This window comes from Neodiprion lecontei, chromosome 4 (assembly GCF_021901455.1).
Source record: "Neodiprion lecontei isolate iyNeoLeco1 chromosome 4, iyNeoLeco1.1, whole genome shotgun sequence".
NCBI lineage: Eukaryota > Metazoa > Arthropoda > Insecta > Hymenoptera > Diprionidae > Neodiprion > Neodiprion lecontei.
In genome coordinates, this window is record NC_060263.1 from 39,528,569 (window position 1) to 39,554,244 (window position 25,676).

The 25,676-nt window shown below is 37.7% G+C and overlaps 3 protein-coding genes across 9 annotated transcripts; all 3 read left to right on the forward strand.

Annotated features, from left to right (window-relative positions):
* Window positions 1-1,564: 1,564 nt before the first annotated feature.
* On the forward strand, window positions 1,565-5,208 carry LOC107221555 (GPI mannosyltransferase 3-like). Of its 2 annotated transcripts, none has more exons than XM_015660585.2 (3): window positions 1,565-1,739; window positions 2,063-2,249; window positions 3,216-5,208. In XM_015660585.2, the coding sequence occupies exon 3, from the start codon at window positions 3,274-3,276 to the stop codon at window positions 4,783-4,785; it is 1,512 nt and encodes a 503-aa protein (XP_015516071.2). In that variant the 5' UTR covers window positions 1,565-1,739; window positions 2,063-2,249; window positions 3,216-3,273; the 3' UTR covers window positions 4,786-5,208. The 2 variants fall into 2 exon arrangements, with proteins under 2 accessions (XP_015516071.2, XP_046592118.1); XM_046736162.1 differs by lacking the exon at window positions 1,565-1,739 and adding an exon at window positions 1,798-1,892.
* A 7,696-nt stretch (window positions 5,209-12,904) lies between these two features.
* On the forward strand, window positions 12,905-18,774 carry LOC107221516 (GPI mannosyltransferase 3). Of its 5 annotated transcripts, none has more exons than XM_046736164.1 (3): window positions 12,905-13,162; window positions 15,675-16,508; window positions 16,570-18,774. In XM_046736164.1, the coding sequence occupies exon 3, from the start codon at window positions 16,658-16,660 to the stop codon at window positions 18,137-18,139; it is 1,482 nt and encodes a 493-aa protein (XP_046592120.1). In that variant the 5' UTR covers window positions 12,905-13,162; window positions 15,675-16,508; window positions 16,570-16,657; the 3' UTR covers window positions 18,140-18,774. The 5 variants fall into 5 exon arrangements, with proteins under 5 accessions (XP_046592120.1, XP_046592119.1, XP_046592122.1 ...); XM_046736163.1 differs by having other exon boundaries at window positions 15,675-16,415; XM_046736166.1 differs by having other exon boundaries at window positions 15,675-16,415; window positions 16,575-18,774.
* Window positions 18,775-19,335: 561 nt separating this feature from the next.
* LOC107221557 (ATP-binding cassette sub-family D member 3) lies at window positions 19,336-25,471 on the forward strand. Of its 2 annotated transcripts, XM_046736161.1 has the most exons (13): window positions 19,336-19,817; window positions 19,938-19,980; window positions 20,046-20,233; window positions 20,344-20,413; window positions 20,703-20,800; window positions 20,991-21,171; window positions 21,343-21,555; window positions 21,645-21,714; window positions 21,820-22,295; window positions 22,382-22,681; window positions 22,780-22,941; window positions 23,030-23,137; window positions 24,057-25,471. In XM_046736161.1, exons 1-12 carry the CDS (start codon window positions 19,702-19,704, stop codon window positions 23,105-23,107), a joined length of 1,995 nt encoding a protein of 664 aa, XP_046592117.1. In that variant the 5' UTR covers window positions 19,336-19,701; the 3' UTR covers window positions 23,108-23,137; window positions 24,057-25,471. The 2 variants fall into 2 exon arrangements, with proteins under 2 accessions (XP_046592117.1, XP_015516073.1); XM_015660587.2 differs by having other exon boundaries at window positions 19,337-19,817; window positions 23,030-25,471.
* Window positions 25,472-25,676: the final 205 nt, after the last annotated feature.

Genomic DNA, 25,676 nt, shown 5'->3' on the forward strand with positions numbered 1-25,676 from the left:
AGCATATCTGCGTATTGCCATATTTAGAAACCACATTTTCTGCAACAAGTAGATAAAATCAGATATTTTGCAAACTCATAATATTTATTAAAACAAGTATCGCTCTGCCGATAAGATTCTATGGGTGCACCAACATTGCACATCAAATCCTGTTGATTACACTTTTTTTGGAAAATCATAGTTGAATAATTGTGCTGAAGAACTTGATTCTCTCAATAACATTAATTCTAGCTTGGTAAAATATAAAATTTGAAAATAATGGCAAACAAAGTTGAGTAAATTAGGTTAGTATTTTTGGTTTGCCGTGTCACCGTCGGACAGACCGACCAGATTACTAAATATCTTGTCACAGTGATCCAGATTTGGTTTACATAAACCGTAAATAAATCAACTATTTTTAATTAACGCTGCTCACATCGTATTCGGAATTCCTATCCTACTTCCAATTATATACTCGATAAGTAAAAACTATTGCTCGCCTCACGATCGAAGCTCCGTACGGTGGCGCTCCCCAACAATGAACAAGTGAACACCGGATTTTGTCCAAGAGCGACCACCTGTTGTTTTTTCAAAATTTGATCAAACAACATTGAAGAAACATGGTTTATATTTTTATGCATGCAACAGCATGATTCTTTCTGGTCTTTGATTTATTCAGTTTTGATTTATATCTCCAGTCAACTAAAGTAGACGTCTGTTTAAATAATGTTCAAAATCATACCAATCTTCAGCTTTTTTGAAACCTAGCTCATTTTCGAATGATTGCAAATAAAGATTTACTACTTGGAGCGTTGACTGAGGATATACATTGGAGTCGCGCCATTTTGCTGACGATGAACTAAAATCCCTCGAATTTTTACACACGCGGACTCAAGAAAAACAAGTCCATGTCCGACCGTAATATACTTAGATATGATCATACATGAATTTTGGCGATGTCTGAACATATATGTATTATCAGATAAAAGCATATATATGATTAGATATAATCATATGTAAATACTAAAAAATTATTAAATGCAATATGTTACTTAAATTTATCATCATAATAATTAAATTTAAATCACTCTCACGGAATAGAACGCGTAGACTTCGATGAGTGGTATCCGAAACCTATAATTCTACGCCCAGCTAAGGTGTTATGAAGGTATTTTAAGGTTTGCCCACGTCGATTATGCACTTACGTGCGAATACTCCCAATGCAGGAAATGATAGAAAAAAGAAGAGATCGGTTCTAAGGGAGGTAGACGATTTAAATGATATAGTTGGTTTATTATGGATGATCGAGTAATTGAATTATAACAGTGGTCAGTGTGGAGGAGACGGCTTGGGGGATAGGTTTTGATTGTCATGGAGAGGTATAATTATCGTACGAAAGCTAGGAAAGAAGTAGCGAGCTTAGAAAATGTAGGAGCCTTGCTAGTTGCAGTTGAAAGATGTATAAGTTCCTGCTGACTCGGTGAAGATAAGGAGAGTTGCTTGGTGTAAAGTGACTATAAGATTGTGGGAAAGGAATACGAGATCTGGGAGATGTAACATCATAATTGATAAAATTATAATTTCTTTACGAATTAAAATACATATAAAAAAATTCGGATTAATCAAGCCAATTCTCCTGTGGCTGAGCTGCTGTTATTATACCTGCACTGATATTTTACATCACACAAGTATTAAGAAATCAATGAAAAGAAACTGATGCATTATTATTTATAATTATTGTCAAAAATTCAGTAACGCAAGTATGAATAAAGAGAGTAAAAATATAATATTCATTATACTTAAATAAAATATATGATTATAAAAAACAACGTAAAACATTTGTATTGTATAGCCAAACCTGGCCGGTTTTTTAATTTCAATGAACTTTATATAATATTCTATACTCGATACAAGTAAATCGGTAGTAACAACTTACATTTTAGTCGATGTGTACTTATACCTATATCAGCTGTGACAACAACAGTGCCTTTTTGAAAGCACCTTTATTAGCTTTGACATAGACAAACGTATGGTGAAACACAGCCACGTCGTTCATAATACACATCATTATTCGCTTTTTCAGATGATGAGCCATTAGTCGCTTGAAGGTTCTTAATCTCATTCGAATTCATTGACTGATGCCGTATTGTCGAATATCAACTCACATAAGCAATATAATCCAAATCAAAAAGGTTTGAATCAGACTAGAATAAGAATAGTAAATATAACTATACGGCTGGATGACGACGATTAATCTAATTGAAAAACACGTATGTATATTATATATCATTTCGTTTAATTATCATATGTATTTGTCATTTCGGTCAAGATTATCCTTTCCCATGTTAGAACCTAATTAATATATGTATTATTACGTGCAATGAGGCAAAGTACGATTAACTCAGTAGACTACGTTCCATTTTTTCACCTTATTTTCCAATTTTGAATCCTTCACACGATTCCATTTTAATCGCATTTATTAACAAAGCAAATGTTAGATGGTCTTAGCGATAGTCACGATTTGAACAATTGTATTGTTAGTATAAGATGCATGAGATATTTGGATAAATATTTAGTCGATACTTCTGGAAATGAGTGAAGAATTTTTGGTAATAGGCATATTATATCCGTAATATTTCGTATTTATTGAGTTTCACTTTAACCCTCTAAGAACGGCTGTCCATTTCAGTGGACACACATTTCGAAATTCATAAAAAAAAGTGTCGTCCATAAGTGTTTTTTTTTTCAAAGGATGGCGTTTTCCAACAGTTCGAAGTCCTATATGAGAAGAAAAAAGTGGTAGATCTAATTCAGTCCTGAAAGGGTTAATTAATGTATTCGGTGCAAAGTTTTTATACGTTAGGTGCCTTTTTGGGGGAATTTCACTACTTTTTATAGAGAAGTTTCATTAGTTGTCCAACAATATGTCTTCAAAGATTTCAAATTTACACAACTTGTGTTTATACATAGGTATGAACAAACGGACAAAATGAAACGAAAACCTCAGTTTCAACTTTAAAAACTATAAATAATCTGCTACTTAATTCACAAAAAATGTATAGAAATTCCACCTTCGCTGTACAGAAATTTTACTCTTGCTACAGTTCTGTCTGGCAAATCTATGATAAATTTGGAAATAAAGCCCAAGAATGTTGAACTATTTCAATAAAATTCTGGTCATCCAGCGCAATTGGGACTAACCTGGCAACAAACTGTACACACATATCAAATTTCAGGGCAGGAGCACCTAATCAAGTTGTACATAACGGACAACGTGATAACTGATTTTTGTTGATGGGAACTGCGATTAAAGAACCAAACATAATGATTCTATCAAATAGAATTCCCAGAGTCCTACTCTACGTAATCGCGTGGAGATTGTCTTCGGTATTTCTAGTGCAAACGAGTGACGCAGCAGACGAATATTGGCAGTCAGTGGAGGTTGCTCATCGGCTGGCATTTGGTTATGGCCACTTGACCTGGGAGTGGCGGGAAGGAATACGTAGCTACATTTATCCGTTCCTGATATCGTTGATCTATCGGATCCTTGGATTTTTTCACCTAGATTTTGCCACGCTTATAATAATCGCGCCTCGCATTATGCAAGCCCTTCTCTCCGCTTACGCTGATTACAGATTCTACGTATGGACCAAAAACAAGTGGGCCCTCTTCAGCCTCTGCACCAATTGGTTCTGGTATTACAATGCCTCTCGAACTTTAGTCAACACCTTGGAGACTTCCTTAACGACAATTGCCCTGTCCATTTTTCCGTGGCGAAATAGTAACACCAAGAGCGTCAGCTATATTTGGATCGTCGCATGGCTCTGCGTCGTTAGACCCACTGCGGCTGTTATATGGACTCCGTTATGTCTGTATCACCTTTTGACTACTCCAACCTCAGGAAGAATTGTTCTCCTTCTGAGTTATTTAAGAATAGGAATGACCACCTTATCTATAGCGACCTTGGTTGATACCATTGGTTATGGAAAGTTCGTTTTAAGTCACATAGAATTTCTTCGGATTAATCTCATCAATCGGGTTAGCGATATCTACGGTACTGAGCCTTTTTTCTGGTACTTGACCATAGGAATCCCAGTCATCTTGGGCCTATACTACGTCATATTTTTGATTGGTGCCTGGCAAGTCGTGCAACATCCTGCCAAGTTTCACAGACAGGCTGTTATGTTAGTCGTTATTGGATGGACTCTGGCCATCTATTCAATGATACCTCATAAAGAAATTAGGTTTATTCTTCCGTTACTCCCATTCTTCACCTGCCTCAGTACTAGTGGGATTTTGTCCATAAACAACTCTGTGGGACCTTTTCCGCGAAAAGTTTTTATGGCCGTTTTGGTGCTCACTAATTTATTGCCGGGACTTTACTACTCCCTGATTCATTCGCGAGGTTCTTTAGATGTTATGAAAATACTGCGGCAGGAAATTTCAAGCACAGACAACGATGAAGTCAATATCTTATTCCTCACGCCCTGCCATGTAACTCCCTTTTACAGTCACTTGCACGCTAATATAACAGCCAGATTTCTGACTTGTGAACCAAACTTATACCGCCAAAATGACCACGTTAATGAGACGGAAGTGTTCTTTGCAAATCCAAACCTATGGTTAAAACAAACTTATAGCAACACCAAAGATACGGAGATGCCCACACATCTTGTATTATTTAATGCGCTTGCCCCAACTATTCATCAGTTTCTTAACAAATACAGACTAATCGCTGATCTATTTCATGCTTATAACGCACCAAGTGGTCATGGTCAGTATTTACTGATTTACAAAAGGAAGTAATTACCCTTGATTCGATTGCATCAACAGCTTTATTCTAAGTATCTCTGTTGTCGACTGATAACTTCGTATGAACTCAATTTGATTAACAGTTCCTAAGGTACTGATAGACTGAGATTACTTAGTCATCATTATGCATTTTGCCTACATGTAAAATTCGCATAAGATTTTCACTCGTTTATAACTTGTTACATCGGGATTACATTTTGGGTTTAGTGACTCAGATGGTTTTGGAATAATTGTAATTACTTCGAAATTTCAAGAGTCATGCAGATTGTTGTGTGACCTAGAATTAAGTTTTTTGTGTGTATGGGTTTGTAAGTATTGTGAAACTGACGTGTTACGATGTAAATATATCTGTGTCTGTTCATTGGGGTTAAAAATATTAGTATAAGAGCATAATATGGAAGGCTATTACAAAAATAGCAAACAGAATAAACCAGTGTTCAAAATGTGGAGGTTTTTTATTTCTACTTGATATCCAAGTATGTATGCTTTTACTTAAAATTGAATGTCACCTGGGACAAGTATCTTCTACGAAGTTGAAAAACATTTGTCAGTTTTTTCACATCAACAGGTACTAGACGATGATTTTTTTTCTTTCAAACACATATGGTACGCCAAAGGGTGATAAATTCTGACGACGTAGATCTTTCGCGGATCATCAGACATGACATACACCGTTCACACTACGGACGGAATCTAAACCACGGAGTAGTAGGAAGGAGACGACACTGCGATAAGACTTGTCCCCAGTTTTGAGATAACGTAAGAAGAATTATCTGAATGCGACTTACACTCTTCTTACGGAAAAAGTTAAATTTTCGCTCTAAAATGTAAAAAAAGAACGGCGGCGATCGTAACGTACGTGCTCTAAAATACTCCGTAAATTATTCGTAAAATATACATTTGCAGTGAGTGAAAACCAGTGAAAATCGAGTAATTGCTTTTCCAACTTCACCCGATATTAAATCCGAGGAAAAGATTGCAAACCAGAGACTAGTAGAGAGATTGCCAATGCTGATGCTCGTGGGGGTCTCTGCTGGACGAGGTAGTGGGGGTAGTTCTCGTGCACATTGGCTTGGCCGATACGTCAGATTCTGGAAGTCGCTTCGGCAGACTTCTATTTCTACACTTTTATTTCAGTTTAATAGATCGAAAGTTGTTTTTCTGCAGTTGTTACACCTGATGAATTCATTTATCAGGATGTCAAGATCTAATTCTTCAGGTATATCTTGGTGAATATGGTTTATAGCTACACCGCCCAAGTGATCTTGTAGTACCGTTGATATTCAATTAGTAATTGAAACAAAATTGAATTTTTTGAAACTGCAGATATCTGAGGTGTGGAATTCCACACCTACTAAATATTGAGGTGTGGAGTGCTCCATACCTACTACAGTGATTTCGCCACCTGCGATTGATGAATATATGTCGTGTAAGATCTCCTATTTCGAACCGCTGTAAACACCAGTATCAGTGATCCCCTCATTTTGGGAGGGATCACGGTTGACACCCATTTTGGAAATGGAGTGGGGAAGCCGGCGCCCCACTCCAAACTCAAAATCGAGATCCAGTGGTGGAGAAGTTAACCCGATCTCGCTCTCTTAACCCCGGGACGTCAACTCAACCGGTTGAAGGAAAATACTCCAGCGAGGCCCTGGAGGACTGACAACCCGAAACGAGACGATCATCGACTCGGCGGACTCCCGTCATCGCTAGAAACCTCCGGTCCCGGGGAGAGAGCCACCGAGGGACTGACCATACCGACGATTAATACGATAAGTCGAATCCAATCCAAAAATAGCTGAATTTTTAACATATTTTGTGACGTCTCGTCAAAGTTGAGAAAAATCGACCGCCAATTCTTTACAATCTGTTTTGAGATGATACGAATGGATGGGATGTGTGTGTATGTGTGTATGTGTGGTATTTATTGTTAATCCATGAGAAATTTCCAAAAAAGTAAAATTCTACAAATTAGTATAATCGCTTGTTATATGATACGAATGGATGAATGTGTGTGCGTATGTGTGGCAGTTATTGTTAATAACTGAAATGGAAAGAAAGTAAAATTCTACAAATTGGTATTAATTGTTAATAAATAAAAAGAAAGAAAATAAAGTCCTACAAATGGCGCCCAACAAAGAGGCCTGAATTCCATATTTTTTACAGAATGACGGTTAACAACTATTCAGAAAATTGAATCAATAATTTATATTATCGTATATTGAGAATCGGTAAAGGTTATGTGGTTTGAATGATTTATATTTGACGAGTGACGATAAACTTGCGAAATTTGTTGAAATTGTCACAACTGACTAGTAGAATTCTCTAGGAAATATTTTAGTTAATGGGAGATAAAAACGAGCAAACGTACGTTACGAAATCGGGTCGTCCGGTAAAACAGAAATTTGAAAGTTTAAATTTTACAGTAAATAAAAAGATGGTGCTCACTCGAGAGGACGAACGTGAGAAAGAGAGCAATACGTCGCGAGCGAGTCAAATAGAGGCAGAGTGGCAGAGATTAAACCAAGAGAGAATAAGACTGGAACAGCTAAAAGCGAGTCTCGAAGCCCAGGAAAAACGATTACAACCATCGACACGTGTTGTAAATGAAAATGCAGACCTGGAAAATGCACGGAACATCACGGAGGGCCTCACCGCGATTGTGAGTAACGTAAATGGTATTAAATTTGACATATCAATTCCAAAATTTAGCAATGAGGTTGAAACTCATCCCATTAAATTCGTGGAGGAGGTGGAAAAGTTTTTTAAGATTAAGAATGTCCCGGAAGAGAAAAAATTAATAGTAATCGAACACGCTCTCGAAGGGAAGGCGAATTCATGGTTTAAATTAAGAGGAAATATAGAAAATTTTCAACAATTCAAAAATCAGTTCGTAGAGGAATTTTATTCAATACCCATTCGCGTTCGATATAAAAAGAATTGGTCAGAAAAGCGATGTGAGAGCGGCGTAAAATCACTGCAAGCTTATTTTTATGAGCAACTGGCCGAAGCTCGTTATTTTATACCCACACTCTCGGAATTCGAAATCAATTACAACATTATTCAACAATATTCTCCGTGGGTAAAAGAAACTCTTTCAACGTTAAACTTTGCGGATACAGATCTAATCGTACAAACATTGGGCAACCTTGACGTTATTAGACTAGAGCGCGAGAAACAAAATAAAAAATCAGGCAACAGTTATTATCCCAGAAATAACGGAGTCAAAGTAAATAGCATGAGTTCAAATCATCACGCTAACGGGTTACCAGAGAGGACAACAAAGCAAGAAAGGCTTAATCGTCGAGGCCGTAAACAGACAAGTTATCAGAACAATACGGGGAGATTAGGCCAGCAATATCATAGCGGACACAGGTTCGCGATGCCCGACACTCGCTTTCCCCCACCGTTACAAGATGTCAATAATCAACCTTGGGAAACTGCTAATTCAAATAATTCAAATCATTTAAACTGAACATGGGCGCGTTGTATTCCGGTCCGACATCGTGCCAACAACATTATGATTTTATAGAAGAATTAGATGATGGAATTGAGAAAGGAATAGAACATGCGTGTAGAAAGGGAACTCGTATCGCCAAAAGCCCACATGCCCGTACGAAAATATTAGAAATGGATGTGATTGTTATGTTTGATACAGGGAGCCAAATTTCCGCGATTTCCGAACGGTTGTACAATCGGTTAATAAAAAAACATAAAGTTGAAGAATTGCCCGTTTCAAATATTGTAGTGTCCACGGCGATTCGGAAAAAGGCAACAGTCATAAAGCGACAAATTTTCGTTCCAATAAAAATAGAGAATATAGTAATTGGAACGCTGCTTTTGGTAATCCCCTTTTTAACCTCAGACGTTATACTCGGTCATGATTGGATGTCGCGGAACGAAACCGTTATCAATTACAGAACGATAGCAATCGAGGTTCAAGGAATTTGCCTGTCGGAATCAACTGCGATATTTGACAGGGGGGCGCCAGAGGCCTTAGTGTGTTCGCGAGAAAAGGAAAGAACGCATATTTATATAATTAGCGTCGAAGAATCGAGTTATAATGAAAATTCTTTAACGAATAAAAGTGCCCAAGTAAATAATCCAGAAAAAAGGTACGAACGCAGCGTCGTTCCCGTGAACATCCCCGATGCTTCTGTCACCCCCCTCTCATGCGCGTGTAAACTTTTATCGCTAGGGGATAGTGATAGGCGGAATCTCGCGAATCTTTTACAGAGATATAGCTTATTATTTTCGGACAAACCGGGTTGTGCTCGTGGGTATGAGCATGAAATTCGATTGAACTGCGAGGACCCGAAAATTCGCTTCACGTATCCAATTCCTCATCAATTACGTCCTGCGGTAGCTCAAGAAATCGAACAAATGTTGAAAAATAATGTGATTGAAAGGACCGTTAGTAAATTTTGTAATCCGCTTAGAATAGTAAGAAAAGAAAATGGCTCCGTAAGATTGTGTCTAGACGCGAGACATTTGAACCAAGTCATTGACGATGATCAAGAGTCTCCACCTCTTGTGTCGGATTTACTCCAAAAGTTTCATGGAGCCAAATATTTCTCGAAAATTGATTTGACACACGGGTATTGGCAAGTACCCTTGCGCAAAGAATCTCGCCCGTACACTGCATTTTTATTTGAGTCAAATTTGTACCAATTTCGTCGTATTCCTTTCGGCTTGAAGACCGCGGGTAGCGGCTTTATTAGGTCATTAAGTTTCGCCATAGGGAAGGATTTGGACAAATTTATCTCGTGCTATATAGATGACATATTAATCGGAACAAAAAATACGGAGGAACATATTTATGTATTGGAAGAAATTTTTCGACGTCTCTTGCAATTTAATTTTACCTTAAAAATATCAAAATGTTTGTTCTTTCAAGAGTCGATTCCCTTCTTAGGGTTTATGCTATCTGAGCGTGGAGTTGTGCCTGACCCATCGCGCTTGTCAGTTATTATTCAGTTTTCGGAGCCGAACGATAAGCGTCAATTGCAACAATTCTTAGGCGTATGCAACTATTATCGACAGTTTAATCCTCGCCATAGCGAATCCTTGGCCCCGTTGAGGGAACTGTTGAGAAAGGATGCAGTTTGGGAATGGACTCCCGTACACGCGAGAGCATTCGCGAATTTGAAACAAGATTTCGTAAAATGTATTTCTTTGAAACATATCATTCCTAATGCGCCTTATCGAGTGCAGACCGATGCGAGCGATCGAGGAATAAGCGGTATTCTTTATCAAATGACGGAGACGGGAGACCATAACGTTGTGGGTGTGGTTTCACGTTGCTTAACCAAATGCGAGGTGAACTACACTACAACAGAGAAGGAACTCCTGGCCATCGTCTATTCGGTGAAAAAATTCCGTGTTTATCTCGTAGGAACGCATTTTGAAATAATCACCGATCATAAATGTTTAACTTTTTTGAATTCAATTTCTTTCGGTAATTCTCGCATAGCTCGGTGGTGTCTCTTTCTTCAGCAGTTCTCCTTTTCTGTTTCTCATTGTCGCGGCGCGGATAATTTAGTTGCCGATTTTTTTAGCCGAAACCCGGATAATCGTTTTCACGAGGATGATGAACGGCGGTTAATGGTTGCAACGCTGTCTCAAAATCTATTGCCAGAGAAGAGCAAAGAGCTCCCATCGTTAATTACAGTCGCCATGCTTGATTACGATGCGAGCCTCCTTCGTATCTTTAAGAAAATGGGCGAATGGCAGGTCCAGGACCAAGCCCTTGCAAAGATTATTGAGAATTGTTCTTCAACCAATCCTCCGAATGATTTTTTCATGCATAATCAGGTTCTTTTTCATCGTGAAAAGGCTTCGTTGTCATGGAAAGTCGTGATTCCCAAAGAGGTGCAACGTCTCCTTATCGAAGACATTCATGTTAAATTAGGACATCCTGGAGTTTTTAAGACGGTATCATATCTAAAGCAATTTTACTACTGGAAAAAGATGGGCGTTCAGGTAAAGAAATTTGTTCTTGAATGCGATATTTGTCAGCGTGTAAAATACCTAACTTTTTCCATGGAAGGAGCGCATAAACCCGTAATCTCGAAGGGCGTGCTCGATTTGATTAGCGTGGATCTTTATGGCCCCCTTCCCATTGGACGAGGGGGTTTACAATATGTTTTTGTGGCTCTTGACGTTTTCTCCAAATATGTCCGACTTTACCCCATCCGAAAGGCAACTGCGAGAGCCTGTGTTAACAAGATTCTCAAGGACTTCGTCCCAAGTCTCGGTACTCCAAAACGCATTTTAGCAGATCATGGGACACAATTTACGTCGGAAATTTGGCGGAGAGAACTTGAACAAGCAGGAATTCAAACTTTATACAGTTCGATACGTCATCCCCAGTCTAACCCCACTGAGAGAGTGATGAGGGAGTTAGGCAGGCTATTTCGCACTTGGTGCTCGGACCGGCACACAAAGTGGGTTCAAGTTATCCCGAAAATGGAGGAAATTCTTAATATAACGGTGCATCAAAGTACGGGAGTTTCTCCTCACGAATTGCATTTTGGTAAATCGATTCAGGATAAGATTTTGAAAGTCCTGAATTTTCCGGAACCTCAAGGGCGCTCTCACGATTACCTAATTACGCTCGCCCGTGAGAATATGACGCGGTCGTTTAAGAATAGGCTTAAACAACAGGGCCAAGTTTCGGTCATAAAACTTGACATCGGAGATCTTGTTTTGCTCCGAGTTCGACATCTGTCTAACGCATTGGATAGAGTAACGAAAAAATTTTTCCACCTCTACGAGGGTCCCTATAAAATAGTGCGTAAAATTGGCGACAACGCCTTCATTTTGGCTGATCCAAACAGGAATTATGACGAAGTAGGGACTTATAATCGATGGAATTTACGAAAGTACCATGAACGTTCCTCATAGTTTCCGGTGACGGAAATCAAACTCGCGAATATATGTGCTTGTTATGAAATGTATTAATCTTTATGTATTTTCTTTTGTTACATGTCTTATTCTGCCTTGGTAAATTGTTTATCGAGAAGGGCCTTGGTGTCCATTGTTGAAAATATTGTATATGCATCTAAGTAAGACTGATGATTGTCTGATGCGTGTTCTGAAGGGATAGAAAGAAGAATCACCCTTTGAACTTTGCTGATTCTGTGCACGAATATGTTTTTATATGTCAAGAATGTTTTATATGAATCTACATTTGATTCGCCATGTTGTGCTTATTATATTGTTCTCCAATATGTCGGAAAATGTCCTTGCGAATGAATTTGAGTGAATGGTATGATAGTGTGTGTAGGGATGTATGAAAGAACCACGAAAGGCAATGGCCGATTTAAAAAGAATTGTGATGTTTGGAGTTTTAATGCATCGAGTTTTTCCCGATCGTTGGTCTCCCTCACTCTCGTGAAAAGGGGGGAAATTGTAAGATCTCCTATTTCGAACCGCTGTAAACACCAGTATCAGTGATCCCCTCATTTTGGGAGGGATCACGGTTGACACCCATTTTGGAAATGGAGTGGGGAAGCCGGCGCCCCACTCCAAACTCAAAATCGAGATCCAGTGGTGGAGAAGTTAACCCGATCTCGCTCTCTTAACCCCGGGACGTCAACTCAACCGGTTGAAGGAAAATACTCCAGCGAGGCCCTGGAGGACTGACAACCCGAAACGAGACGATCATCGACTCGGCGGACTCCCGTCATCGCTAGAAACCTCCGGTCCCGGGGAGAGAGCCACCGAGGGACTGACCATACCGACGATTAATACGATAAGTCGAATCCAATCCAAAAATAGCTGAATTTTTAACATATTTTGTGACGTCTCGTCAAAGTTGAGAAAAATCGACCGCCAATTCTTTACAATCTGTTTTGAGATGATACGAATGGATGGGATGTGTGTGTATGTGTGTATGTGTGGTATTTATTGTTAATCCATGAGAAATTTCCAAAAAAGTAAAATTCTACAAATTAGTATAATCGCTTGTTATATGATACGAATGGATGAATGTGTGTGCGTATGTGTGGCAGTTATTGTTAATAACTGAAATGGAAAGAAAGTAAAATTCTACAAATTGGTATTAATTGTTAATAAATAAAAAGAAAGAAAATAAAGTCCTACAGTCGAAATATCAAAGTCCACGTATTTCAAGTGAAAAATTGACTCGTCGTCGGCAAGGTGGATTTCAAAACTTATCTAAAAGCAAGGTGTACTGTGCCCTAAAAAACCCACCTTACCGAAGCAGGGTTAAAACATTTGCAATAAGAATCAAAATATCCCATTGGTAAATTATGAGTTTGAAGTTTCATAAAATGTTTTGTAAACCTTCGGACAGAAGAAACTGCAATATGGGCGATGGAAAAGGAGTATAGAATGAAAGAAAGAGGTACAAATACTTTTTATATGAAAATTATAAAAGCCTGAAGATGTGTACCTTGCATGGACAAAAGGTACGTGCCGAAGCTGGAGACAGGAAATAGATAATCTGAAAATGTTTGAAAAAGAAGTAACGCCTGCTTTTCTTAACTGTAACGTTGACAATATTCTTCAGTCAACTTTCGTATAAAGGAGAGGAAGAAGAAACTGACAAAATTCTTAACTGAACTGAGAATTTAGTAATTCGTGTACATTATATCTCCGTTTTACATGCAAGCTGTTGAGCTTTCCTTAACGTACATAAACTCGGCGGGGTTTCCGTCAAAGTATTTTTTTCTTTATATAATGCGTTTGACGCGAAATTTTACAGAATTTTGTGATTCGCTTGAGTATCCATTGACTATCAACAAAACCATAGACATATAAGAATAGACCGCGTAACCGGGCTGAGAAGTCGATAGCAGAATAGAAAGAGAAAGTTGCATATTTATAAGTTTATGATGGGACCACTCTGCCTTCGTCTAGTCGCGCATGCGCGAACTCGCGTAGACACTGCGAGGTCAACTTTTACAAGGTCAAAGCTAAAGAATATGCATGCAGAACAATAAGCTCACGATTTTTAAAGATTTTCAAATTATGTATAAGTATTCAATAACAAAAGTCAAATGAGCCAAATAGAATGTTCGTGCAAGATATGCTTGTAAATTTCTTGTAAAATAATATTTTTATATATTACGAAAATATAATATTTTTTTATGTATTGTTTTAAGTATAATAATATTCAACGTTTTATTACAGTATATAATCATACAGTATGTACTTATGTGCATTATTCATGTTTGTTACCTAATAAAAATGATGAACAGCATTTAACGATTTAAGGGAGCTTTCCAGTGTGACAGCCCGAAAAATCGCTGTTTTTCACGATTTTTTTTTTTAAAGAAAAAATAATCTAATCGGTCTGGTTTTTTTTTTGTATATTAATTGGATATTGAAGAATACAAAACAATTTTTTAAAGATCGATTTATTCATTAATTAATATCTATAAAAATGATGAAACAATTGTTGCAGAAAATGCACTTGGATGTGGTGTCCACGTTGGGGGTCACAATTTTGATCTGAAACAAAAAACCCAAAAAGATTATTGATCGGTATATAATTGGCTTTCGTGCTATGGAGGCTTTTTTCTTTTTTTTTTTTTTTGCAAAAATGGCGCCGGTTTGAACAAAAAGTATCGATTTTAGCATTTTTTTTGGCAGTTTTTTTTATAAAAAAATAGGAAGATGTCAAAAAAAAAAAAAAAGCTTCCATAGCACGATAAACAATGACGTTAAGTATATTGTGTAAAAAATTCAACTCGATAGCTTTAAAACTCTGCCCTCCAAGTTGGACACCGTTTTGAAAAATGCTGTTTCGAGAAAAACGCGTTCAAAGTTTCAAGTGAGGAAATTTTAGGTAAATCGTTTACTTACGGTCAATCAGCGATACCAGGTCCATATAATATCCCTTCTGCTTCTTCGAAAAGATCGTGCTCAATGGATTGTTCAGTCCGACGAGCTCTCCTCGCCTCTTTGCTATCCAGGGACGCCCAGCGGTTTGCTTGGGTGATGCGCGCATTCTTGTACTTAGCGGCGAAATCTGCGGCGCTCGGCCCTATCGTGCATCCCATCGTCTCCAAAATTTTTGAAATTGGGTCGTAACCTTCATTGAAGGTGCACACAGCACACTGCGTAGCGATTTCTACTATCTGCTTGCCGCAGAATACGTGCTTTGGGGCTAGTTGCCACACACAGTGATTGAAGCTCTCGTTATTGTTTTGAGTGTTCGCGCCCGTATACCGCTCTTTTTTTAAAAATCGAGTGCGACAAAAAAATAAGTCGCGCGACTAATTTACGGCTAATTAACGGCAAATTATGCAATAGTCCGAATTCACATTTTCGACAATTGGCGAACCAAGTTCATGTACGTGCAGGTAGGAACGAGACAATAGAAATGACGGCCGCACGGGCAGACGGCCGACGCGGCAGCTGTAGCGCTCCGTTGCCTTCTTCCAAGAAATGCTGTACAGTAACCGAAATAATCTGAATTTCGGCATGAAAATTTCAGGGAATATTCGGAAGAGTGTATACTATTCGATAAAGCAAAAAAAAAAAAATCGATTTTTTGAAAATTTCACACTGGAAAGCTCCCTTAATATCCTATTATTTAATTTTAATGTTTTATTAGTATTATTCCTATTTTTAAATTATAACTTCTAATTTATGTTTTATGTACAATATATGTATAAGAACTTCCATCCCTCCATTCATTTTCTATTTCATTCTTACTAAAAGAACGCTGAGCGCGCATGCGTGATTAAACAAGGATAGAGGGGTCCTATCAGGGTTGCCATACGTACGATAACTATAGTACATGTACGATATATTTACCGTCCGTACGATACACGATTATCGTACTAATTTGTACGATAATTGTACCATATTATGTGAGATTGTCCGATATTTTTTTTTTTGCTCCTTAGTCGATACATCAGAACGTCACGCCGGAGCGTCAATCTTAGGCCCAAACATCGAGGAAAATGAATAAGTACAGCGTAGCATTTTTATTTTCGTAAATTTCATCCTCTATTATTCTGTCTTTTTACCAGCAGTCGGTATTCCGCTTAACCTCCTCGTCAGGACTGTCAGGAGTAAGAATCGATTTATCAACTCAATGCTTTTCTCCTAACAGAAAGGTGTATACCATAATTTAGTACGATAATTTATAATAATAGACGATAATTAGGACGATAATTTTTTTTATCATCGTACGATAAGTGTACGATAAATTTATGCAGCCTGGTACGATATTTTCGCAACGGCCATCTGGCAACCCTGGGTCCTATGTGCAGCTTTCTCTTTCTATTGCGCTATTGCATTCTCCAAAGGGCCACCTTCGTTACTCCTGCGGTCTATTCTTGTATGCTATGAACAAAACCGACCCACCAGGACTGTCTGATTAGCACGCTGATTAGTCTGAAACCCGACTGGTTCTATCGAGTTATTTGAAAATGCGAAAGAAGCGTAGGAATTGGATGTTGAGGCTCAGATAGCCGTTACCGGTTATCCGGCTGTTCCTGTTATCTTTAAACTCAATATTCACTTATTCGTGTCGATTCTTGGTAACTCGCGTTGCACATACCTATAATCAACCGATAACGCGACGCGATGTGTGATTGTTTAGCCCACTGTTGGATACACAGCGAAAATATTAGACTATTTAGGTAAAAAACTTTGGTCCCGAGTAACCAGAGCAGCTGGGAATAATTTTCGCCGGAAATCAATGACGAAGATTTGAATTTCGGCGTTCGATTATTGTGAGCCTAACCTAACTTAACCTAATCTAGCAACAAACTGTATACACATATCAAATTTCAGGACAGGTGTACCTAATCAAGTTATACGTAACGGACAACGTAATAACTGATTTTCGTTGACGGAAACTGCGAACAAAGAACCAAACAAAATGATTCTATCAAATAGAATTCACAAAGTCCTACTCTGCGTGATCGCGTGGAGATTGTCATCAGTATTTCTAGTGCAAACGAGTGACGTACCGGACGAATATTGGCAGTCGGTGGAGGTTGCTCATCGGCTGGCATTTGGTTATGGCCACTTAACCTGGGAGTGGCGGGAAGGAATACGTAGCTACATTTATCCGTTCCTGATATCGTTGATCTATCGGATCCTTGGATTTTTTCACCTAGATTTTGCCACGCTTATAATAATCGCGCCTCGCATTATGCAAGCCCTTCTCTCCGCTTACGCTGATTACAGATTCTACGTATGGACCAAAAACAAGTGGGCCCTCTTCAGCCTCTGCACCAATTGGTTCTGGTATTACTATGCCTCTCGAACTTTAGTCAACACCTTGGAGACTTCCTTAACAACAATTGCCTTGTCCATTTTTCCGTGGCGAGATAGTAACACCAAGAGCGTCAGCTATATTTGGATCGTCGCATGGCTCTGCGTTGTTAGACCCACTGCGGCTGTGATATGGACTCCGTTATGTCTGTATCACCTTTTGACTACTCCGACCTCAGGAAGAATTGTTCTCCTTCTGAGTTATTTAAGAATAGGAATGACCACCTTATCTATAGCGACCTTGGTTGATACCATTGGTTATGGAAAGTTCGTTTTAAGTCCCATAGAATTTCTTCGGATTAATTTCATCTATCGGGTTAGCGATTTCTACGGTACTGAGCCTTTTTTCTGGTACTTGACCATAGGAATCCCAGTCATCTTGGGCCTATACTACGTCATATTTTTGATTGGTGCCTGGCAAGTCGTGCAACATCCTGCCAAGTTTCACAGACAGGCTGTTATGTTAGTCGTTATTGGATGGACTCTGGCCATCTATTCAATGATACCTCATAAAGAAATTAGGTTTATTCTTCCGTTACTCCCATTCTTCGTCTGCCTTGGTACTAGTGGCATTTTGTGCATAAAAAATTCTGTGGCACCCTTTACGCGAAAAGTTCTCATGAACGTTTTGGTGCTCACTAATTTATTGCCAGGACTTTACTTCTCTCTGATTCATTTGCGAGGTTCGTTAGATGCCATGAAAATATTACGTCAGGAAATTGCAAGTGTACCAAATGATGACGTCAATATCTTATTCCTCACTCCCTGCCATGCAACTCCCTTTTATAGTCACTTGCATGCTAATGTAACAGCCAGGTTTCTGACTTGCGAACCAAGCTTAAGCAACCGAGATGACTACATTGATGAGGCATCAGAGTTCTTTGCAAATCCAAACCTCTGGTTAAGACAAACTTACAGTAACACTAAAGATACGGAGATGCCCACACATCTTGTATTATTTCATGAGCTTGCTCCAAGTATTCATCAATTTCTTGATAAATACAGACTAATCGCTGATTTATTTTATGCTCATATCACACCAACTAATTACAGTCAATACCTACTGATTTACAAAAGGAAGTGACTATCCTTGATTCAATTGCATCGATTGCTTCATTTTAAGTATCTCCATTGTCGACTGATAACTTCGTATCTAGTCTAAGTGATTAACAATTCCTAAACTGCCGATATACTAAGACTACTTAGTCATCATTATGCATTTTGTTTACATGTAAAATTCGCATAAGATTTTCATTAGCCTATAACTTGTTACATTAGGATTCCGCTTTGGGTTTGGTGACTCAAATGGCTCGGGAATAATTGTTATTACTGCGAAACTTCGAGAGTCATGCAAATTGTTATATGACTTAACATTAAGTTTTTTGTGTGTTACAGGTTTGTAAATATTATGAAACTGACATGTTATGACGTAAAATTATCTGTGCCTGCTCATTGGACTTAAAATGTTAGTAGGGCGTGATATGAATGCTATTACAAAAGTAGCAATCGTAATAAACCAGTGTTTAAAATGTCACCGTTTTTTATTCCTATTTGATATCCAAGTATCCAATCTTACAATCAGGTGGACAGTGAAAATGCTGTTAGCTATGCTCAATTAAAATTCGATGTCACTTGGGCCTGCCAGAATATTAGAAAGTTTCCAGTGACGGTTTTCCTATAAATGTCAATCAACCATTCAACATCCTATTTCTCTAAAGTATTTTTCAATTAATCACTAGTATACTCATTGCTTTCCCACTTCTTGATGTGTTATATTTCTTTTTTCGTAATTGACCGTTATACAAGCTACCATAGATATAACAGACTTTTCAATTACTCTGAGGCATTATAGTCATTCAAACTTGTGGCTTTTGATAAGCAATCGTGGTTATAACTGTATTATATTGCGAGTAGAATTCAAGGTCGTGGATTATTTCCTCCTATCAACAAAGTATTTAAATATAATTTGATATTTGAGCCCTAGTGATGAGTGGGAAGTTCGAACGGCGGGGAGGAACACACACAATTGACCATGAATGATAAGTTCGAACGAGTTTTTTTTTACTATCTTCTACAAAGTTGAAAAATATTTTTCTTTCAAAAACGTACCGTGATAGCTGTAATGACATAGTAATGACGTAACCAAGGTCCGAGTTTGTGGCTAACCTAGCCTATCGAGTTCAGTTTTATCCTTGTCTTATATGGGAGCTTGCGCAAGTGTGCGAGACACGTGTCTAATTTTTCCCTTGTAGTTATCTCGCTACACTCGGATGCGCCCGAACGTAGCCTTTGGTTGCATCTTTTTCGACAGTTAAATTATGTGCATGCATACATACGTAAAATCGAAGGTTCGCACCGTCATTCCATGAAGGCGGTGATCATTGAAAATTTACTTAATATTTATTTTGACGGTTAGGACATAGGTGGTCGCGCGGTTAGGTTGGCATACGTTGCGTCACTGGCGTAGTGACTTGCGTTGATGTAAATTGGAGGTAACGAACGAAGTAGAATTGTAAGAAAACAAAAACGAGTGATAAACACCGGGTAATGTATTCAAGAATTCAAATGCATTCCATCGAAAGCGAATGAAAACCAGATACCAATTAAAGTCCATAGTGAGGGAACCGAAAGGGAGTTAAGGCAAAAATGGCACCTGCACTTAGTAAATTTGTAACAAAAAGGTCAATCGCAGGAGCGATAAGTGTCAGCGCAATAATTTGGCTGCTGAACAAAAAAACGAAAAAACGGACATCGAAACTTAGGTAACTAATTAAAATTACTAGTCGAAACCGTCGACGTTGTCTCATTCATTTGTCTACATTCTGCAATGTCACTAACTTTCTTCTCCTAAATAATGCAATGTAATAATTTTCCTTTCACAGACATCAACAGACAAACAACGACATTCAGTATGTCATTAAAGAGGTAAGGATGACAAATTTCATCATAGTTACTCAGATAATCATTAAACGATAATTCAATTTCTGCAGGACAAACCCAAATCGCCCAAAGCTCACGTTAACGCAGAATTCTTCAGGCAGCTACGCCAGCTTATTGCTATTGGCGTTCCAGGAGTTTTTTCCACAGAATCGGGATACTTACTCCTGATAGCTGTGGCTCTCGTTGTCAGATCGTTTTGTGATTTATGGATGATTAATGCAGGGACGCTTATCGAATCGTATGTAAACTTTGGTTATCTAAAATTATACAATTTGTAGATATTGTATTATTCTATCTAGTATTTACTGCGTCCATGCTTTTTGTCCTTAAGCAAAAAATCATTTTCAGGTCTATAGTTAGTATGAATGGACCTCTATTTAGAAAACGACTTTTCTGGTTCTTCTCCGCATTGCCATTGGTAAGCGAGTGTATTTGTTCAATTGATTTCATTTAATGTTAAATTTAAAAAATATGCCATTATTGTCAAATGAGTTGTTGATGATGAGTCTAAAATTGGTGTTACAATAATACGCACTTGAAATATCGGGATCTATCAAATATAGTGAAAATAGAAACACTGCAATTTTATGCTCATTCGCATCGGATAATAAATATCAGCTCTCTGGAATGTTAATATTGTTTTTCACCTATAAAATTATAATTTCCTAAAATTTGATAAAATTTTCACCACACATTTATTGATTTAGGTTTCAATAGTGAACAATATACTGAAGTATGGTATTGGCGAAGTGAAACTTAGGTTACGCACTAACATTACACACCACCTTATGGATAAATACCTCAAGTAAGTATTAAGTGCTGGTTGCAATCAGAAAAGAAGTCATTTCGAAGATAACGATATGATGTATTAGGGTGGAAACAATTTATGTACAGATTTTTTCAGGCTTTAAATTGGCATATTATGTCTGTGGTATTAATATTTGTTTATGCAATTACAATCTAATTCATCTAATCATTTATTCATTAATTCACAGGGGTTTCACATACTATAAAATGTGCAACTTGGATAACCGCATTGCAAATCCAGACCAATTGCTCACAACAGATGTTGATAAATTCTGCGAAAGTTGCACAGATTTGTACAGTAATATTGCTAAACCTCTACTGGATATATCTATTTACGTATACAGACTCACGTCCACTCTCGGAGGACAGGTAAAGACAATATTTAAAATGAAATTTTATACTTTGATACATGAATAAAGTAGCTGCTCAAAAACTTTTTGCTGCAAATCCGTAAAGACCAGTCATCGCTCATATAACGTTCTAATTTTGCACATCACGCAAAATCATGATTGTTTGTTTCATTTTTTTTTCCCCCAACAGACACCCCTGCTTATGCTGGGTTACTTGTTGGGAGCAGGAACGTTTTTAACGCATCTTCGTAGACCAATCGGGTCATTGACTGTGACGGAACAGCGACTTGAAGGGGAATATCGTCACATTAACTCACGCCTGATAGTCAATTCAGAAGAGATTGCTTTTTATCAGGGAAATAATCGTGAGAAGCTAACCCTCCTCACCAGCTTCCAAAAATTGGTAAAACATTTTTTTGTATACCATGAATATGTTGCGAGATAACACAGAAATTAGACACGGTAACTAATAACTTTTAATGGACTCTTTAGATCACACATCTACGAAGATTCCTTGAGTTTAAAGTAACTTTGGGAGTAGTGGATAATTTTGTTGGGAAGTGTAAGTAAAATAGTAAACAAAATATCTATAATTGACCACAGCAAGATTTTGGGGAGAGATCAAGAACAAAGACCGCAACTGGGATAATTTAATTCTTATTTCCAGATGCGGCAACGATTGTCGGTTTCTATGCAGTCAGCATTCCCTTCCTCCAAAAAAATCATCCGATACTGAGTGGAACCCCTGATCATCGTTACAAAAGTTACTACACATATGGCCGAATGTTGATAAAGTTGGCGGAAGCTATCGGCAGGCTGGTACTTGCAGGAAGAGAGTTGACACGACTGGCCGGTTTCACAGCCAGAGTTACAGAAATAAGAACAGTCTTGAACGACCTGAACTCAGGGAAATATCAGCGAACTATGGTGGCAGACAATAAGTCCGAACCGGTTGGCGCACCAGGAGCAGGAAAAATAGTTGCTAAGGACAACATAATAAAATTCGAGCATGTGCCTTTAGTTACACCAAACGGTGATGTACTTGTAAAAGATTTATGTTTTGAGGTGAAATCTGGCATGAACGTTTTGGTCTGCGGTCCAAATGGTTGTGGAAAGAGTTCCCTATTCCGAATTCTCGGCGAGGTAAGTAATCGGCACCAATTCAATTTTCTGTTCATTGCCTGAGCAATAGCTGTATCATAATAATCAATAACTTAATCAACAATTAGCTTTGGCCAGTCTGGGGAGGAATTGTAACTAAGCCACCAAAGGGGAAATTGTTTTACATCCCGCAAAGACCGTACATGACGTTGGGTACTCTCAGAGACCAAGTAATTTACCCTCATACAAGAGCTGAAATGCTGCGACGAGGTAATTGTAATGACGCCGATCTGGAGGAGTTCTTAAATGTGGTGCAACTTGGTCATCTGCTGGAAAGAGACGGTCAAGGAAAGGGGAAAGGACAGGGTTGGGACACCGTTGCCGACTGGATTGACGTTTTGTCAGGCGGAGAAAAGCAGCGCATTGCGGTAAATTGTTTCCCCTTGTATACGGGCGCGTATACCAGTGAACTAAAACTTTTTGTTATTCGTGTAAATTGACGCGGAACCGATTTTTTTATGTTCAGATGGCAAGGTTGTTTTATCATGCACCACAGTTCGCCATTCTCGACGAATGTACGAGTGCAGTTAGCGTGGATGTCGAGGATTCCATGTATTCTTACTGCAGACGAGCTGGTATTACTTTATTCACCGTTTCTCACCGAAAGTCCCTTTGGAAACACCACGAGGTAGGACTCAAAATCTGGCTTGTTACTTTCGCAAACCTGATGTATAAATGTGGATAATAATGTCGTTTCTGTTTCTTTTTTTGTTCAGTATTACCTTCAAATGGATGGTAGAGGCTCGTTTGAGTTTAAACAAATTGAGCAAGATACAGAAGAATTTGGATCATGAATTTTATTGTGAATCGTAATTCTCTATAAGGTGGTATGCATTAAATATACATATAGATACAATTACAAGAATTATAGAACAAATATGATAAATTATCAAATCAAGCATCTAACGAATGATCCCAGAAATTAAAATTCGAACGTAATCGATTTTAGAGAGTAGGATTTGAGCTCATATTATACGCACACATCTCTGTAGGCATAGAAGATATTTTTACACAGGTCAACTATAAATACGTCGTCAATACTTGAAAACCGGGTTGTAAAAATATACGTACAATGATTTTTTAATAATTTCACTATGGGGAAATTTCGAAAATCTAAATCAAGTTTTACAGAAATATAATGGTTATCATTATTTAGAACATTTAGGAATATTATCGCAACTATTGTATTATCGGATAGTTTCATGATAATGTTTAGCAAACAAATTGTCTCACAATCAACAGTTCACAGGCTATGGGATTTTTGAATTAAGTTGATGCAAGTCAAAATTTTCACCACTCTATCTCCTCTTACAAATATACAGGGGATTTCTGATGAAAGGGTAACCTCTGAGCTCACACCGCTAGCGCTAACCACATGTACAAGTTTTTGTTCACAGCATTTATCTGCTATGCTCGGGTCACGTAAAAGTTGCTACTCGCGTGGCTTGGAGATTGCCTTTTGACCAGACATTCCCTGTATATGAAGAATAGAAATGGACGGGAACAATATTCTGAATGGGTATAGGAGAGAGTTTGGTAACATCGGGAATCTATAAATTATTGGGAATGAGTACATAGAGAACAAGGGGTGTATATCAGTTTAATACTGTGTGTGTCCTGTTAAATTACGTGAACAATACTTAAAGTAATCGAATTTGTGCCGAGATAAAGTAAAAAACAAATTTACGTTAGGATCAAATAAATGGTAAATATAACTGTATATATTATACTATATTCATACAGGTGAATCATGGATAGTTTAGGCTACCACGATGCTCAGCCACGGCTTGATTCCAAAACTAATGTGTTCAAGAAGGGATCGTTAGGCTACGTTTTATAGATAATAATTACTAGCGTATAACATCACAAGCATTTGAACTCTTTTAAAAAAATTTAACGCCATTTAATGGCGTTAGGGTAAGAACAAGAATTTGTCACTTGTGAATTTTTAAGCTTTAGACCCTTAAATCTAAGATTAGGAGGGGATGTAATAAATTGTACTATAGATAATTAGACCAAACGTTTTGACCGAGTGACAATGAAAATTAAATGAAACGCGTTGCATTATCGTTGAACGTAAATATTTTGTTCAATGAACATCTTCTGGAATAAGATGTAAGATTGTTGATAGAAATGAAAATTTTGCGTCTCAGCAATTAGTAATTAATTTGAACAATTCGAAACAAAAGTTTTTTTACTGCTTGTTTATTTGATCTCTCATTATTAAATACAATTCAAATATTAATATATTCGACATAGTGCAATTTTTAAGTAAAAAATCAGTTGCGAAATATCGTATTCGAAAAAATTACTACCGCCTCTAGAGACTGTACTTTACAATGCCATAGTTATTTTATATCCAGCTTAAATGCGAAAAGACCTCTACTCGTGGAAATAATAATTACACATTTATATTCTTCTTCCGAAAATTACCTCCTATTTTACTCTCGGTAGTAAAATCACAGAGAAGTCTAACGAAAATTATAAGGTTTCAGTTAACACTGAGTACGGTTGTATATTATGTATACATATTTACGACGGAGACGATTAATTACAATTATTGTTATATTGTTAATTGTTATGTGCAGAGCACATTGTATATTTATATAACGTAATAATTTTAACAAAAATGTCATCACAATAACCATAGTCTTAACGATTTTATTATTAGTATACATGTATATGGAATTGCTGGCCAACGGGTAAAAATATTGAAACAATTTTTTTATATTGAAATAAAGATCACTTTCCGAAGAAAGCATTGTACAGAAAAATGATTAAAAAATAACCGCAATTTTCAGTCAGTGAAAAGGTTTTTGTGAGGGATAAGTAAGATATTTGTGGCGCCCATTTTTGACCATTGATTCTTGGTGTTTTTACCAAATCAAGGAGAATTTCAAGAATAAAAAATTCGCCATTTTGGCCTCCCTAAGGAGATGTAAGCATTTTTAACGGTCATTGGAAACACATCAAAATTCAACGATTTTTTTTTACTCATGAGTTTGGCATCCGTACGAAAGGGGCACAGTCGAAACCACAGTCACATCAACACGTAATAAAATCGCAGAAGGTGACTGTCGCAGCCCAAAGGTTATAATTAATTCGACCTCCGTATGACAATGTTTGTTTAGTAATAAATATCTCGTGAAATAATGAAAGTACCAACTTTTCTTTATTTTGATTTAAATATCGTACTCGTGCCCTTTTATGTTATTTAGGGTGCGTTCCGAAACTAGCTGGCAACGATATAAACTCCCTAGGACAGTGACAAAGCTATTCCACGAGCTAATCTCGGAATGCACCCCTACTTACAAACAGGTCTTTCTATGTCGATAACGCTTAGTTCTATAATAGCTTTCATAG